The following is a 15,986-nucleotide window of genomic DNA, read 5'->3' as shown; positions in this document are numbered from 1 at the left end:
TGACACTGGTTAACAATGGTTGGTAATGACAAGTTAATAACAGCTTATAAAAACTACATTGCATGATGGTCTCAGAAAGATTGCAACAGTAGCTAGACCAAAATAAGATCATCATGTTTATTCACCCTGCAGTAAACTGATTCTTCTGATCATTAAATTATCTATTGTTCAATACTGAGATGCTCTGATTATAAAAAAATGTTTTAAAGTCTATAGAAATATTTCTCCAAACCTAAAAAACTATCCATGTCCTTTTCCTCAGATTACTCACACCGTTTAGTAATGCTAACTTCTTAAAACTAAATTGACTTCAAGAAGTTAATATTTAGATTTGCTCTAAAAATCACAAAACTACTAAGCATTTTATTAACTACCTTTTGCATTACAAAAGACTTCTTGATGAATTTAATACTCTATTTAAATCTTAACAATTAAGGGCCTAATTTGAATAACTGGGTCAAAAGATGCACACACTGCAGCTGTACACAAATTATTCCTAACTAAAAAGAAAATACCTAGACTTTCTTATCATTCTACTTTGTATTAGTAAACCCTCCAACGGCAGTGTCGCTTATCTTCATTACAACTGGTTTTATTTGTTCACAAAAAGACAAAATTCTAAAAGGGAAGGAAAAGAGAAAAGAGACTTGCCTTATTTGTTTCTTTACTGGAAGGAATTCTGTTTAGTAAGCTTTCTACAAGATGTAATTTGGTAAAGCCAGCTCCCTCACTAGGAATTGGGAGGGGACCGTTTCTGCCAATTTCACCCAAGGCCGTACAGGCAGCAATTGCCAGGAGAGGTGATGTACTGTCCAAAAACGAGCCTGTAAGTACATTTAAACAAAGTAGAGAAAACGGAGTATTTATCTTTGTGATCCAAAGCAATAAGCAATGTAGTAAAGACTTTTTTAAAGACAATAAAATAAAATCAAAGTCTGTACTGGTTGGCTACTTGTTCACATTTATTCAGTAACAAGATACCATCGTCAACAGAACATAGTGTTCTTTTGGGGTTTTTTGGTTTTTTTGGCGAGGGGATTGGTTTTTTGAGACAGGGTCTTATTATGTAGTTCAGGCTGGCCTTGAACTCACTAGGTAGCCCAGGCTGGCCTTGAACTCACAGCAATCCTCCTGCCTTAGCCTTCACTGGGATTGCAGGTATGCATGACCACACCCACCTATGTGTTCTTTTTTGAAAGTTTCAAATTTTTTCCCTAACAGAATAACTTCCCTGTCATATAGAAACACGCAGAAAAAAAGTACAAAAAAAATTCTCACTCCTACCAAAGACATAAAATGTACTAACATTTAATAAGTTTTTTGGGGAAAAACTTGTGCCTTTAAAATTTAGTACTACAGCAAGATATTAAAATTTAATCGAAAGTTGCAACAGCCAAGTCAGCATAGACATTAATAACCTATTGTTTCTGTGGCGCTCTGAATAAGTTCCTCTTGCTCAGGCAGGAAATCAGAATTTGTCTCCAGATCTTGCTGCTCTGCCATTCGCATTTTCTTTTTAGCCAAGTATCTTCCAATTGTGAATCCCAATGCAAGTAAGGATCCATGCTGTATCTCGGGGCTCTGAATTTAACAACATAATAGCAAACGTCTGTGTCTTTCTCACACACAAAAGAATACATTGAAACAACTGTGTTTTTAGAATCATATCTGGTAAAACATAACACCAAAAATAAAATGATCACTCCAGGTTTCACTGGATATCAATGAGTCAAACTTAAAGAACACAAGAAAACTTGAGTTCTAAATCAAAAAGTCCTGAGAAGTCAGGCTATCTTGATTCAAAGATTTAGATGCCCGAATCTCACTCACATGCTCCGACAGTACTCATGCTTTCTCCTTACAGCATACTACAATATCAAAATATTCAAACGTACAGTGGCACCTCAGTTTATGAACCTAATTTGTTTTATGACTTTGAGGAAGACAGCTGCATTGGTATTTGTGTGGGGAAGATGATAATGGTTCTATTTGTCGCCCAATGTGGAATTTGCAAATGGGAAGCAAGCTTTTGCCAAATGCCTTTGTTTGGAAACCAAACTGTTTGCAAAGAGAAGCTGTAGTGAACTAAGGTATTACTGTCATTTCTCCCTACTGTCAGCAAAATACAACGGGTAGATCCTATTTGTAATTGGTAAAACCTCCACACACAAGGGAGCCAACAGAGCACAATTTGTTTTTTGGTAAGAGCAGTACCTGTGTGTGTGGGGTGGGGGGAGCTAACCTTTCCAAGCATCAGATAGCATGAGGGATTCTCCTGGATTTACCCAGCACTGTATTCATAGCACCTAAAAGAGACCTTTTCAGACACAGCTCCCAAATCTGTGAAGTGAATTAACTGAAATCTATCTCATTTAATCATTATAATCAGAAAAGCAAAGAATTTCTCAGTTCACTTTACAGATGGGAACTTGAAAACTAAAATTACTTTACTTTCATAAAACCCTATCTTCCATAAAAAAAGAATGAGGAGAAAACTGGTAACATACATGATTGTCTTTTGTAGTCTTTATAAGTTGTTCTATCATTGACTTCAACTCATTTCCCGAAACTGTTGACACGACCACAGAATAAAACAATGCTGCCAATTCACGCATTTCTTCTTTACTGCTATTCATCAAACTCTGAGCAGTACAAAAAAAAGGAGCATATACATGATATAAAACTATCCTCCTGCTAATACCTAACATTTAAAACTAAAATGATGCATTTTAAGTTTCAAACTTTTGGTATCTATGAGAAAAGAACACAATAAACTATTATTCCAAAACAGAAGTTGAGTACGTAATACCAAAATCTCAGGTGCATTTTCATTCAAGATACAAAAATACAAAACAAGAAAAAAAGTATAAGAGACATCATCTAAAAGACAGGTCAGTAAACTTTTCCTATAAAGGGTTAAACAGGCTCTCTGGGTCATAGCATAGGGTCACTGCTGCAACTACTTCATTCTGCTATGGTGGTGCAAAATCAGCCACAGAACCACACAAACAAACAGAGCTACATGTGGTGGTGCACACCTGTAATCCCAGCACTTGGGAGGCTAAGGCAGGATGATGGCTGTAATGATTGATACACTGTGTCAACTTGTGAAGTCTAGAAGCTTAACTAAGTAACTGAGTAATTGTACATCCTAGGGGGTAGAGGACATGTCCTTACCACTATGCTGCTGTTCATTGTGTCAATATGAGAAGTTTAGAAGTTTAAGTGACTTAGCAGAGGGCCAGGGTCCTCACTTGTAAAAATCCTGAGCCTTTGCAAGAGGACAGCACAGAGATGGTTTGAGTGCTACACCTGCCCGAGGGCAGGTAGCCCGCTTACAATATAAGGGCAGAAAATAGGCTTGTTCCCCCCTTTTTGCTCTTGTTGCTTTTGCTATCTTCTGCCACCTTGAACTACTGCCCCTGTGCCATGCTGCTCTGACTTGGAGCCAGCTGATTATGGTCTGAAACCTCCACAAACTATGAGCTAAATAAATCTTTCCTTCCTGGTATTTTCTCTGAGCAACAAGAATAAAATATCTAAGACAATGGCAAAGAGTTCAAGGCCAGTCTGAACTATATAACAAGAGCCTTTCTCAAAAAAAAAAAAAAAAAAAAGGTATAGCTGTGTTATATCTTTTGGACACTACAATTTATACATGTCATGAAATGTTACTTCTTTTGACTTGGTTAACCATTCTTAGCTTGTAGATCATTAAAAAAAAAAAAGACATCCGACCATATTTAGCTCATGTAAAAAAAACCCAAAGATCAAAACTTAAAAATTACAGGATCATTTTAAAATCAAGAAATCATCAAGAAGAAAAAAATCTTTTAAAGCTAGAAGCAATTTCATAGATAAAATTTTCCAGAAAAGTACAAAGCCCACTTATCTATGTCAATTACATTCATATTTTTACACTTAAAAAGACAGTGTATAGATTTTACCATAACTCAAGGTACACTTTCCAAAAAGAACTGCACTATGTACTAGTACAAGAAGTATACAAAACTATGTAAGTCATACTTGTATTAAAAGAAACCTATTCATTATTTGCCTGAAGTTTACACTTAACTTATCATCTTACATATTTATTTGCCAAATTTGGTAAATTTTTGGTGTAACCATGGGACACGGAACTCTCATAGCTGGTACCAACACTGGAATCACTCAGAGTGTGGCATTATCTATCAAAAGTACAAAAGCACATGTCCTCTGACCCAACAATACTAACTCTGAGGAATCCATAGTGTGCAAAATATATTATTCATTACAGTGGACTGGAAGTACTCAAATGATCATCAATAAAGATCTAGAACAAATCATATAATAGAAAATAATGAAGCTGTTAAAATGGAGCTCTGTTCATAGTTACAGAGGAATAGCTCCAAGTTTTACTATTAAGTGAAAGAAGTTTCAAATTCATGTGAACAGTATGCTTCCTTTCATGTAAAAGAAGGGAGAAAAATTAAAAATGATTTCATGTGCCTATGCACAATTAAATTTTAAAAAGTATACCACATAAAAACCAGTGATGTCCTATGTACATGTGGCAAAAGAAAAATAGGAACATTTAGGAAGCTGCGGGTATTTGGGTATGTGGGAAACAGTTATATAAAGATATTTTAAATGTTCTTTATTTAAAGTATACAAATCTATTTTTTTAATTTTTAAAACAGAAAATTTCATCTCTCACTCTCACCCACATGGGATAATGAGATATTTTGACCTACATGTTTTCCAGTGTTTGATGGAAATTTTTTAAATGACCTAAAGGCAGAAAAAGATATGGTAACACTGGCAGAATCATTAGCTTAAAGTTTGAAATATCAGGACGCAAAAAGAAATACATAAGCGTAAGACATACCTTAATCCATTCTGTTTTATCTACAAACTTGGAAGCCAACCTTTCTGGATATACTGACACAGCTTCCAATAGGCAGTACATGACAGGCAAGCCTAAGTAAGAATTCAGAACCATTTTCAATTTCAAGAAAAGGAATGAATATACAAAGATCACTAAATTCCACTAAAGTATAAGAATACTTAAGCACAAACTCCCTCAATTCTTTAAAAAAATAAAAACAAAAAACACAATCTAACATACAGGATATGTTTCTTTTTTTGTTTTTTTTTTTTTTGTGTGTGTGGTACTGAAGATTGAACCTAGGGCCTTGTGCATGCAAGGCAAGAGCTCTACCACCAAGCTAAAGCCCCAGCCTACACAGTACGTGTTTCAATATGCTAGTTTGCAGATTAGTTATCAAAAAGGACTTCCTATTCTTCACATCTACTTCCAATGTAAAAAATGTGTATATACAGTCAGCATTTCTTTCTGAAAAGAGAAATACTATATCATGAATAAATCCAGTAAGTTTAGGAAAGAAATAAAGACTAATGACCAGTTACAGAAGTGAAAAGATTAACCTACAAAATTGAAAATTTTGGTATAAAATTTAATTTAATGTAATTTTAAATTTGTGCTTAAGTGGTTGAAAATCTTTCCTCAGCATCACAACTTCTTACCTCCAACACCTGCTAACAGCTGCTGAAGTAGGCCGATGTAAATCTGAACAGGGTTGGCTTCCCCACTCTTATTAGAAGATGCTGAGACTGCTGCCTGACTGCTCGACATTAAAGTCCGTATGTAGCGCCCAATCGCTGGTGCGTGATCTTGCATATCAGCCAAACTCTGAGAGGTGGGCACCACCCCCGCACTATGAGCTAGGCACATACGCAGGTACAGAACTATCTAAAGCCAAAAAGACGAAGAACACCACATAAATTTCTCAAAACAGTCAGTGAATCAGACTATTATTCAAAGCAACAATTTCTAGTTCTAATTCCACTGCCTGCTTCCTAAAGCTTTCCCACTCCTCATGGAAGCCGAAGAAAATGACTCAGTATATTAACTAAGTTAGCATAACAGAGTAGAATTTATATAATAGGCTTTTGCAAATCTAAACAGTGTTTCTTACATGGAGCTTCAGAGAGTTAAAATGCAAACTCAACTTTTTCACTTTTCGGGTAGGGAGTAAACCCAGGGGCCCCGCACATGTCTCCTACTGAGCTATACTACTCTCCAACCCTATTCTTACTCAACTCTAAACGATACTACGTCTTATAATTTGTATAAATCAACAATCTGAAACACGAAATTTCCTTTAATAAATGTAATGAATTAATTCTCTCTGACCTCAACAATATGTCAGCTTGAAAACTCAAATCTAACTTGCTGCAAAAGCCCAACAGTAAGTAATAAACGCAGAGCATCTGGTTTTCTGAGGGCGGGGCTGTGGCTCTGTGGTACCGCACTTTCCTATCAGAGTCAGGTCCTAGGTGGAAGGGAGGGACACTGAGATTACCACTAACATAAGACCTACTACCAACAAATATTTGTTTTAAAAAATACCCCAGTAAAGAACAATGACACCATGATATGGTTTACCTATAAAACGAAAAATCACAGACATCTTTTTGGTATTATCTCTTAGAACTTTTACAGAAAGCAAATGCAAACATATGAAAAGTCCTACCTCTCCAAATGCTGCTGGGTTAAATGGAAGGACAGTCGTCCCAGTCATATATTTGACTGGAGTTTTCATTCGATGGGAAGCCTAAGAAAAATAAACCCAAAACAAAATACAATTACTAGAAAATGGAGTATACATGTCTTTCCTCAACTCAACATAACATTTCTAGCCCTATCGTTTTCCAAAGTTCACATCTGTCTTTTTCTAATCAAACATTTTCCTATTAATCTTGCTGACTGTATGTGTCCCTTACATTGTAAATGGCAGGATATGTTGGCTTTTCCCCACATGTTCATTACTGGCTTATATTTTTAAAATAATAAACCTAACTCAGACATCTACTGACATGGCCACCCCAGGTGATCGATTGCCAGTTATTTTTACTAATAATAGTGATTTCAGAAAAACATGAGCACAAGACATCTTTAGAACAGAAATATTACTGTGCTATGAAAAATAGAATCACGGCTACTGCATACTGACGTACAACTCCCTTAAGATATGTACCCAGCAAAAAGCTACGATCATCAACAGAAGTAGAAGGTATTAAATACCTCAAACATACTAAAATAATCACATACAAAAAGGGGATGATTAGGATAGTGTATCATTACTGTCAATACTATACTCTGATCCACCAACAGAAAACACTGTGCAAAAGCAGAGATTTGCAAAAGCAGATGGAATCTGCTGGAAAAACTTTAATTGCTCCTTGAAGCATCCTTAAATTTACGATTCAATAGTGCCCTTAAAAATAATGAGCTAGGCATGGTGATACATGCCTGTTAAGTTGGTTGAGGCAGGAGGATGGCAAGTTCAGTTCCAGCCCAGGTAACTTAACAAGACCCTGTCCCCAAATAAACAATAACAACAACAAACAAAACCTTGTGGACAGAGCTCAGTGGAAAGGCCCTGTGTTCATTCCAATACCACAATGAATTAAGTAAATAAAACAGTGCCCTTAAAAATAAAAGGGAAGGGATGGAGCTACAGTATATGGTACAGCACTTGTACAAGGCACTGGATTCAAATCCCTGCACAGCAAAAAAATATAAAGTAAAATAAAAACACAAAGTAGGTATATTTTTAAGTATGTCATAGCAAGAGAAAACAATTTTAAATATTCTACAGCCCAAACATTCAGCAGCATGAAATGAATTACTAAGCCATTCAGATTTAGGGGATCCACAGACCAATTACATTTAACAATTATATGCATGTCTTCACTTTGAACCTCTCTCAACATAAACATTAACATTGCTAGAGACGTTACTACTGTTCAACAATTAGTGATTACATTTCTTACTTTAAAATGCAGTTTTATTTTTATAGCCTATTATACATTTTACACTAATGATTTGAAGTTAAATATGCCATACCTTTTCTTGAATATAATATACCATTTCTGGGAAAGAAGGCATCTGCTTAGAAGTACCTTCATTTTTGTTTTTACCAGGAAGACACCTTAACACTCGTTGTGCTTCTCCATGAACTTCTTCTCGTCTTTCAGAAAGAAAAATAAGAATAAAAAATGAATTTCACCAACTGGAGAATGACCACTTGAAGAATAAAAGGAATTTATTTGCTAGTTACGGTTCTGAGAAAGTATCTTAAATATATTCTTGACTAAGCAAACAGTGAGTACAATAGTACTTTTTTTCAGAAAATTTCATCAGATTTAAAAAGTCATCTGATTTGTGTATTTAATTTTTGCTCACAGATAAAAACAGTACGGAATATTAGAATTCATTACACAAATAACTATGTGTATGCTTTACCTTTATTAGAAGCAAATCATAAATAAAAGTACAATACACTTTAAAATTCAGTGACTGTCCAGTGTTCTGTACACTCCATCCAAACTCTGACACCCAAATGGAATTTAGCTACAATTCTGTACAACTGATAATTGATGATGTGACATCAATGTAATAAAAAACGTAAAACCAACCAATTTTAAGCCACCTAAAGAATGGCGTGAGTAACAGTTTTATTCAGATGTCATATAAAAGCCCTTTTAAATCTATAACTATCTCTGAATTGGGTCAAGTTTCCCTAACAACACCTTATAAGGAGCTGAAAAGAATGAATAAAGCCTCAAATTGTCAGAGAATTTTCATTTGACCAGAGACGTCTTAACTAAAGGAAAACTGTTGAATCAGTTATGGTTGGTTTGGGTTTTGTAAATAAAAATACTTTTCGGCACTGAAAAATAAGGCAGAGTGGTTAACAGCTCTGCTTACCTCACTCATCATATCCTGCCTCTAACAGGAAACTACTAGCTTGGCTCCCAGGCCCTGGAACCCTCTGGCCTGGGGTTTGGGAAACCCAAGGCAACAAGCGAGAAACAGCAGGCCACAAGGATTAAGACTGATAACCCAATGAGTAAGAAGCATCAGCCAAGATCAGAAATCGAAAGTCAGGACCTGGCAATACCACTGATATTAAGTTAAAGTATTGAACAAAAAAATCATAGCAAAATATATTCAATTTACAGGGGGAAAATAGTAACAAGGGCATTACAGTTGGGCTGACTAGGACAATGAAACATTTATCAAGGAATTACCCTTTTTTAAAAAGTGGACCACAGAAATTTATCAGAAGGGATATTCAAATGATCAAAGGATGTATAATTTTACTCAAACCACTCATCAGCACAAATGAGACTTCAAAACACAAAAATCTCATTTTAAAATGCAAAAATTCTAAATATTAAATGCAATAATAATATAATATTATGGAATATATTGGAGTGCTTTGTAGATTACCAGACATCACTAGACAATATATAACAGATTTAGTAAGATGATATCTAGCAGTAGATCTAGTAAGAGTTTTAACATGTATGCCTCACACATATACCTCCTTAAATGTATGTATAGCTTTTCAAAGATCCCACTCTTAGAAACATTTAAGTGATTAAAAAACTGCTCTCTAAAAATGTAGTAATATATAATTCAATACAAAATCCAATACATATCTCACTTAAAATCTTAGCATATTAGAAATAAAATGAAACTTATCAAACCATCAATAACACCTTTTTCTGCTACAACCTGTTTTTACAGCTGTAAGTATATTGCATATACAATTATATAATTTGCTTTACTTATACTTCCCCATTTCATAAACATATTTCCATGTTATCTATATAATGTACACCACAGATATACTTGTAACCTATATACATTATCAGTATACAAATATACTGTACATGTAATCTACATGTGTAATTCAATCTATTGAATTATAGAATCCTCAAATTCAAAACCAACTCCAATGCAAATGAAGGTTAGAAACTTACGGATCTCCTGCGGCGAGTAGGAGCAAGTATCTGGAAGGTATGTGATCCGAGGGAAACACTGTGCTGGCAAATTTCACAGCCACCTGTCGCACCTGAACTTCCGGCTATTGGACACATAAAACACAGACACCCACCACCCACCCCCAAAAAAGAAAACAAAATTTAATTATCAGAAACTCATTCTAGTTAAGTTACCCTAACAGTAAACAAATCAAAATTTAAGTTGACATTTCAATAAATGTGTCTCAATTAATTATTTTTTTCAATATCTTTGTGTTGATCATTTCTGGGCTAGGGATTGAAATCAGGGCCTCATGCATCCCAAGTACATGCCCTACCACTGAGCCCTAATTATGATATTTTAAAGTTTTGGGGACAGTGGCATTTCATAGAGTAAATATTATATGAGGAGCTGAAAGGATCCTCCAAGTAATGCAGGAAAGATCTATAATGACCATAATTAAAGAATTTCTACGTACACGTACATCTCCAGCCTAAACCTTGAGAACGGGTTGTTAAGACAGTTTCTGGGCACTATCTCTGCCTCCCCAACTCTCAGTTACACAAGTAAAATTCAGGTATTTTGCAAGGGACAGAATCAGAGGTTACTGTATTCAGAGTCCTTAAAAATTTGAAGCACATTCCCAGATTAGCTCTAAAGTTAACACTAACTACAGAACAAAGACTCAACTACACTAATATATTCATTTGACTGAGATTAATAATTTATAAAGTTCAACCAGAAAGTAGTTTTAGAATCTACTGATCCTGAAGTTTTATTGTTGGGTATTTTCTTTCTAGGTCATTCCACCAGCCACAAACGTAAGAGAAATAAAGATCTATTAAGAAATATATACTGTCCCATTCATTCTGATATTCTTGCTGTTTAGCATTGCTTCAGCCACATTATACAGCAAGGATACTAAGGATTAGTCTAAAACCAAGCGTGGTGGCACACATCTGTAATCCCAGCACTTGGGAGGCTGACGCAGAAGGATTGCTGCGAGTTCAAGGCCAGCCTGAACTCCATAGCAAAACTCTTTCACAAAAAAACAACAAAAAAAGGATTAGTCTAAATTATATGATTCAGACCCAAGCATGGTAGCTGATGCCTGTAATTCCAGCACTCAGGGGGCAGGGGCAGGATCTGCCACAAGTTTGAGGCCAGGCTGGGGCTATATAGTGAGTTCAAGGCCAGCATGAACTACGAAGCAAGACCTTCTCTCAAAAACAACCATCAATCAACCAAATAAATGAACCAGTAAGTGGACTTAGCATGGAGTTTAACTGTTTTTAAATGTAGTCTATGAAAAAAAAAAAAAAAGCTTTGGCTTATTACATGATTCTGCATGAATAGAACTAGTATCTATAAGCATTATATAAGTATCACACTTGCTAGTAAGGGTACCCAGGGAAAGTTTTAAGCATTCTATTCTAATGAGCTTCTAGATAAGACTAAAAATCTTCATTAATGATCCAAGCCATGTAAACTGGACACCAGGAAGAGATGACAATAAGAATCTATATAGCTAGCTTTCTAAATACATAACAGTACAATGTAATCCTGTCATATTTTAATACAAACCAGCTAACTTTTTAATATTTAAAAACTCCTTCAATATGAATGTATTAAATCATATCATACTAATTTCAGTAGGAAGTAATTTACATTAACCTCATAAATTTTTCTGTGATCATTCCCTTTTTCAATTTTTCCCTTTCTACTCCTACAAGTGAAGGGCAAATATATAAAGTGAATATGTGATGTATAATTTAATATTATGTTACATATTATATACATGTGTGTGTGTATATATATGTATGTATGTGTGTGTATATATATAAACAAATAAAAAGAGAGAAAGTGTGCTATTTCATATTCTTCTACAACCTTCAATGAAAGCCAAATAAAGAGGACTAGAAGAAGAGCATGTATGGTGGCACTGGCTTACTTCCTTCAGATTCATTTTTTTACATACATTTTTCACTAGGGACCAGACCCAAGGCCTTGCACTAAGCTATATCCCATCTCCCCACCACCTTTTGTAGGACAAGGTCTCACTAAATTGCCTAAGCTGGCCTTGAACTTGTGATCCTCCTGCCTCAGCCTCCCAAGTGTGCACCATGACGTCCAACATGTAATTTGTCTTTCTTTCTGCTTTTTTCTGATAATGTTTCTTACAGAATTCTATTTCAAAGAATTGTCGTGTTCAATTACCAGTTAAAAAGAGAAAATACTTCCAACTCAGAAAACATGCCAATAAGAATAGTTTTCCCACACAGATGTAAACATAACCACTGTGCAAAATACCACTCTTCCCTTAAAATCAAATTTCCACATGAGGAATTAAAAGTAAATTATATGCCAACAAGTATTCCTCTTTATTTTCAAATAGTTAAGAAGAAAAGTAAGCTGGGCATGGTGGCACACACCTGTAATCCCAGCACTCAGGAGGCTGAGGCAGGAGGATCGTTGCGAGTTTGAGACCAGCCTGGGCTACAAAGTGAGCTCAAGGCCAGCCTGAACTACATAGTGAGAGACCCTGTCTCAAAAAGACAAAAAAAAAAAAAAAAGAAAAAAAGTAATTCAATCTTGTTCTTAAAAATGTAAAATGTGGGGCTAAAGAGGTAGCTCCATGGTAGTGCAGTTGTTTAGCATGTATGCCCTGGGTTTGATGCCAAGCACTATGAAAAAAAAAGTAAAATATGATCTTGTCCTATGAGGCAACGTGGACCAAATGAGAAACAGGCATGGACAGACAAGTACTATGTGCCCTCATCCATGTGTAGAATCTGAAGAAGTTGACCTCACAGAAGTTAAACAGTGGTTACTGGAGTGCAGGTAAAGCAGGGGACAGGAAAGTTTGGGGGAAGCCTGGCCTACAGGTATCAAGTTACAGCTCATAGAACATGTTCTACTGCATAGTAGAGTGACAATAGATAATAATAATGTACTCTACTGTATATGTCACAAAAGCTAGAGTTTTTTATTTCTCACCACAAAGAAATGATACATGTCTGAAAATATAGTTGTTCTTACCAGATGTAAGTATCATAAATGCATACATGTACTAAAATATCACGATTTTCTAGAAATATATGTAGTTTATATATAGCATGTAGTTATCTACTGAGACACAATGTTTTTTAACATGGAATGTGTATACTACCTGCCACTATCATGCGCAGAGTCGGACTTACCTTTATTAAGTACGAAGCCACAAGTGCCTCCATCAGTGTCCGCTGCGCTCCTTCCAAAGCACTATACGCTCCAACCATCATAGACAGTGCTTCCTGAATAGCAAGTCGAGTGTCAGGCTCTTCCTGTAAGGATAAAAATAGTGTTTCCCTCCCTGTTGATTTCCAGATGTGAAGCCAAGCAGAAAACATAAACTTACTACCTATTTCCCTACCTTACATAGAGCTTCAAAAAGCTGCTGCACAAGAGCTATATCCTTAGTGAACAGATGGGGCATTCGACTGTAAGAGAATAGAAGAATCTAATTACTACCACAAATTTCCAGCAGATGAAAAAGGGAGAAAATGAAACTATACACAAGTTTTCCTGAACTCAACATTTTTAATCTCTGAATATGCCAACACCATTAGATTACTTCACCCAAGAGTTCAATATTTTTAAGATGAAGTATTTAATTCTTCAACTACAATAACACCTCAACTTATGAACATCTGAGTAGCAAACTTTCACAGGTGCACTGCATATAAGATTCACAGGTGCACTATGTAAGACTCACTTTGTTGGATTATGAACAAATCTGACTTACAAACATTTTCCAAGAATGGAACCTGTTCATAAGTTAGGGACATACTGCATTTAATTCATGTAACCCTTGATTTTTTATAGATGTATGTATATCCCTCAGATGTTTTTTCTCTAATATTCCATGCATTCAGTTAATATTTCTGATGTTAGCACGAAGAAAAGAGAGAAGACAAAACTGCAATTTAAAGCCTATCATAGTAAGAGGCTTTGCTACTTCACAGCAACAGACAAGGTATAAGGTTTACCAATAAGCCTATACTGGAAGTGGATCTGAGATTTCTTTCTTCTGAACCCAAGCTTTTTTCTTTGCACAGGAGAAAAGAGCATTGATTTAGACTACACAGACCAATATAGAATCTGTGCTTGAGGCCAAAGCAGCACAAGGTGCCACAGAGAACACTTTACCTCTCTCTCTCACTCTCTGCTTGAAAAGAGGATGACTGAAATGAGTAAATCATGAGCAAAAATAAATAAATAAACTCTCTTCTGAAAACAGAACCACTCAGAATTATAATGTAAATGTTATCCGAAAGAAAAAAGAAACTTGAACACAGGGATTACAAAGTTTAGTAGCAAGTAGTAAAAAGAACTTAAAGTCAATCAAATGTCTCTAGGGTACAAAAATTGTAACCCATTATAATGAAAATTCAACTTAAAGTCTTTCAATACTGTATTTAATATGGTAATATATCCTCAAATGTAAATTAAAATGTCATCTTTTTTTCTTCTACAAAGAAATTTTTAAACATATGGCCATTAAATACATTTCCTTTCAGAATCACAAGAAATTTATTTCTATTCACTATTATATTCTACATAATTTTTGTGTTTGCCAACAGGCTATCTCTCACTAAGAAAGAGTTTACTCACCTGGAGAGTTTTCCAACAGCTGAATATGCCATTGACAGTAGTTTAGGGTCCTTGAAATAAAAAAAGGGGGGGGAGGAGAACAAAAAAACAGACAAAACAGAAAAACATAGTAAACAGCAAAACCTTTCGCTGCAATTATATGCATGATTTTATTCCTTCTAAAACCTAGACCTCACTCTGCCTATCTACAAGATAATGGCACCCAAACAAGTATGTCCAAACCCAAAATCAGTCACGCTGTGCCCACTTCAGCAGCACATGTACAGAATCAATCTACTAAAAGGAAAAATAAAACAAAACCTGTGTCCCCAGTTCATTCCAAAAGGAAAGTGCATTGGTAATATATGAAAGGTTTCTCTTAGCTAGTGCAAAGTTCAGGATATTTTCAACATCAGGAATGCTACAAACATCAATATTCATCTTCAACACACTAGAAAAACAGCTTATTAGAAAATTCTAGGAGTCTCTGTTTCTCACCAAAACTGTAGTAAGCTGTAGAGTCATTTTCTAAAAATCTGCACTACAATAAAGTTCACCCTCATTTCTGCCACCATAACAAATTAAGGAAGCCAGCATCATCAGATGAATGAGTCAGGTTCCCTCCTGAAGACACAGGTAGAAATTTAGTTTTATGAAAACCACCAGTCTAACTGATTACTCAGAACACAGTAACACACTATGCCAGCCGAATATTGTACATTTAACCTAAGATTCATCCTTCCACAACTGAATAGCAACTCTTACGGATTTGTTAGAAAGGCATGCAGATAGATGTCATTTGCAGGTGGGAGGTTTAGGGTTTTGCTCTTTTGAAACATACAATTTCTCTCCAAAAGCCACAAAGCATTTTATTTCTATGAACCACTCTACAGCATCTGATTATCTATGTAATAAAATGTTAAAGGTTCTGTAAACCTTAAAAACCAGGGAAGTATGATTCAATGGGGAAAAAAATAAAAGGAGAGCCAGGCCTAGCACTGCTACGTAAGTGAACAGCTTTTCACAAATATTAACTGCTAATGTCACCTGACTGTGTTGAACAATTTCTGTATACTAATTCATTTAATCATCACAATAATCCAGTGAGGTAGTACTATTTTAATTTTTCTGATAAGGAATAGAAGTTCATGGAAGTTAAGTAACTCAACCAAAGAACAAAACTAGAAATTCAAATTCAATTCTAACTTCAAATGGCAAGATCTTAATCTCACTATAATATTGGAAATATGGATTCATGTTTAGCTAAGACTTAGAAATTAATACTAACTAGAGTCCTAGAAACCTCTTTTATTTTGCAAATCCTCCTGAAATATTGGAGATACTAATAGAAATACAGTAGTGAAAAACAGGATTCCAAAATCTATAATCCAAGGAATTCTCATTCGACTTAGCTTAAGGAATCAAACATTTACTGAATGCATGTTTTGACAAAATTTTGAATCAGCAAATTCTTAGCCCCTCGTAACTAACACTGTTTCCTAATATAAGCCAAATC

At 35.3% G+C, this 15,986-nt stretch overlaps 1 protein-coding gene across 1 annotated transcript in view; it reads right to left on the bottom strand.

Annotated features, from left to right (window-relative positions):
• Kiaa0368 (KIAA0368 ortholog) overlaps nucleotides 1-15,986 on the bottom strand; it is a gene marked incomplete in the record, with an annotated part of 110,894 nt that overhangs the window by 35,551 nt on the left and 59,357 nt on the right. The window contains 11 exon segments of the mRNA XM_013513203.1: nucleotides 652-824; nucleotides 1,419-1,581; nucleotides 2,508-2,642; nucleotides 4,868-4,959; nucleotides 5,527-5,752; nucleotides 6,537-6,617; nucleotides 7,913-8,036; nucleotides 9,838-9,941; nucleotides 13,039-13,161; nucleotides 13,251-13,317; nucleotides 14,492-14,541. Of these exon segments, the coding sequence (XP_013368657.1) occupies nucleotides 652-824; nucleotides 1,419-1,581; nucleotides 2,508-2,642; nucleotides 4,868-4,959; nucleotides 5,527-5,752; nucleotides 6,537-6,617; nucleotides 7,913-8,036; nucleotides 9,838-9,941; nucleotides 13,039-13,161; nucleotides 13,251-13,317; nucleotides 14,492-14,541 (1,338 nt within the window).

Source organism: Chinchilla lanigera, unplaced genomic scaffold (assembly GCF_000276665.1).
Source record: "Chinchilla lanigera isolate Chin_1 unplaced genomic scaffold, ChiLan1.0 scaffold00018, whole genome shotgun sequence".
NCBI lineage: Eukaryota > Metazoa > Chordata > Mammalia > Rodentia > Chinchillidae > Chinchilla > Chinchilla lanigera.
Note: the sequence above shows the minus strand (reverse complement) of the source record. Positions and strands in the feature narration are given on the sequence as shown.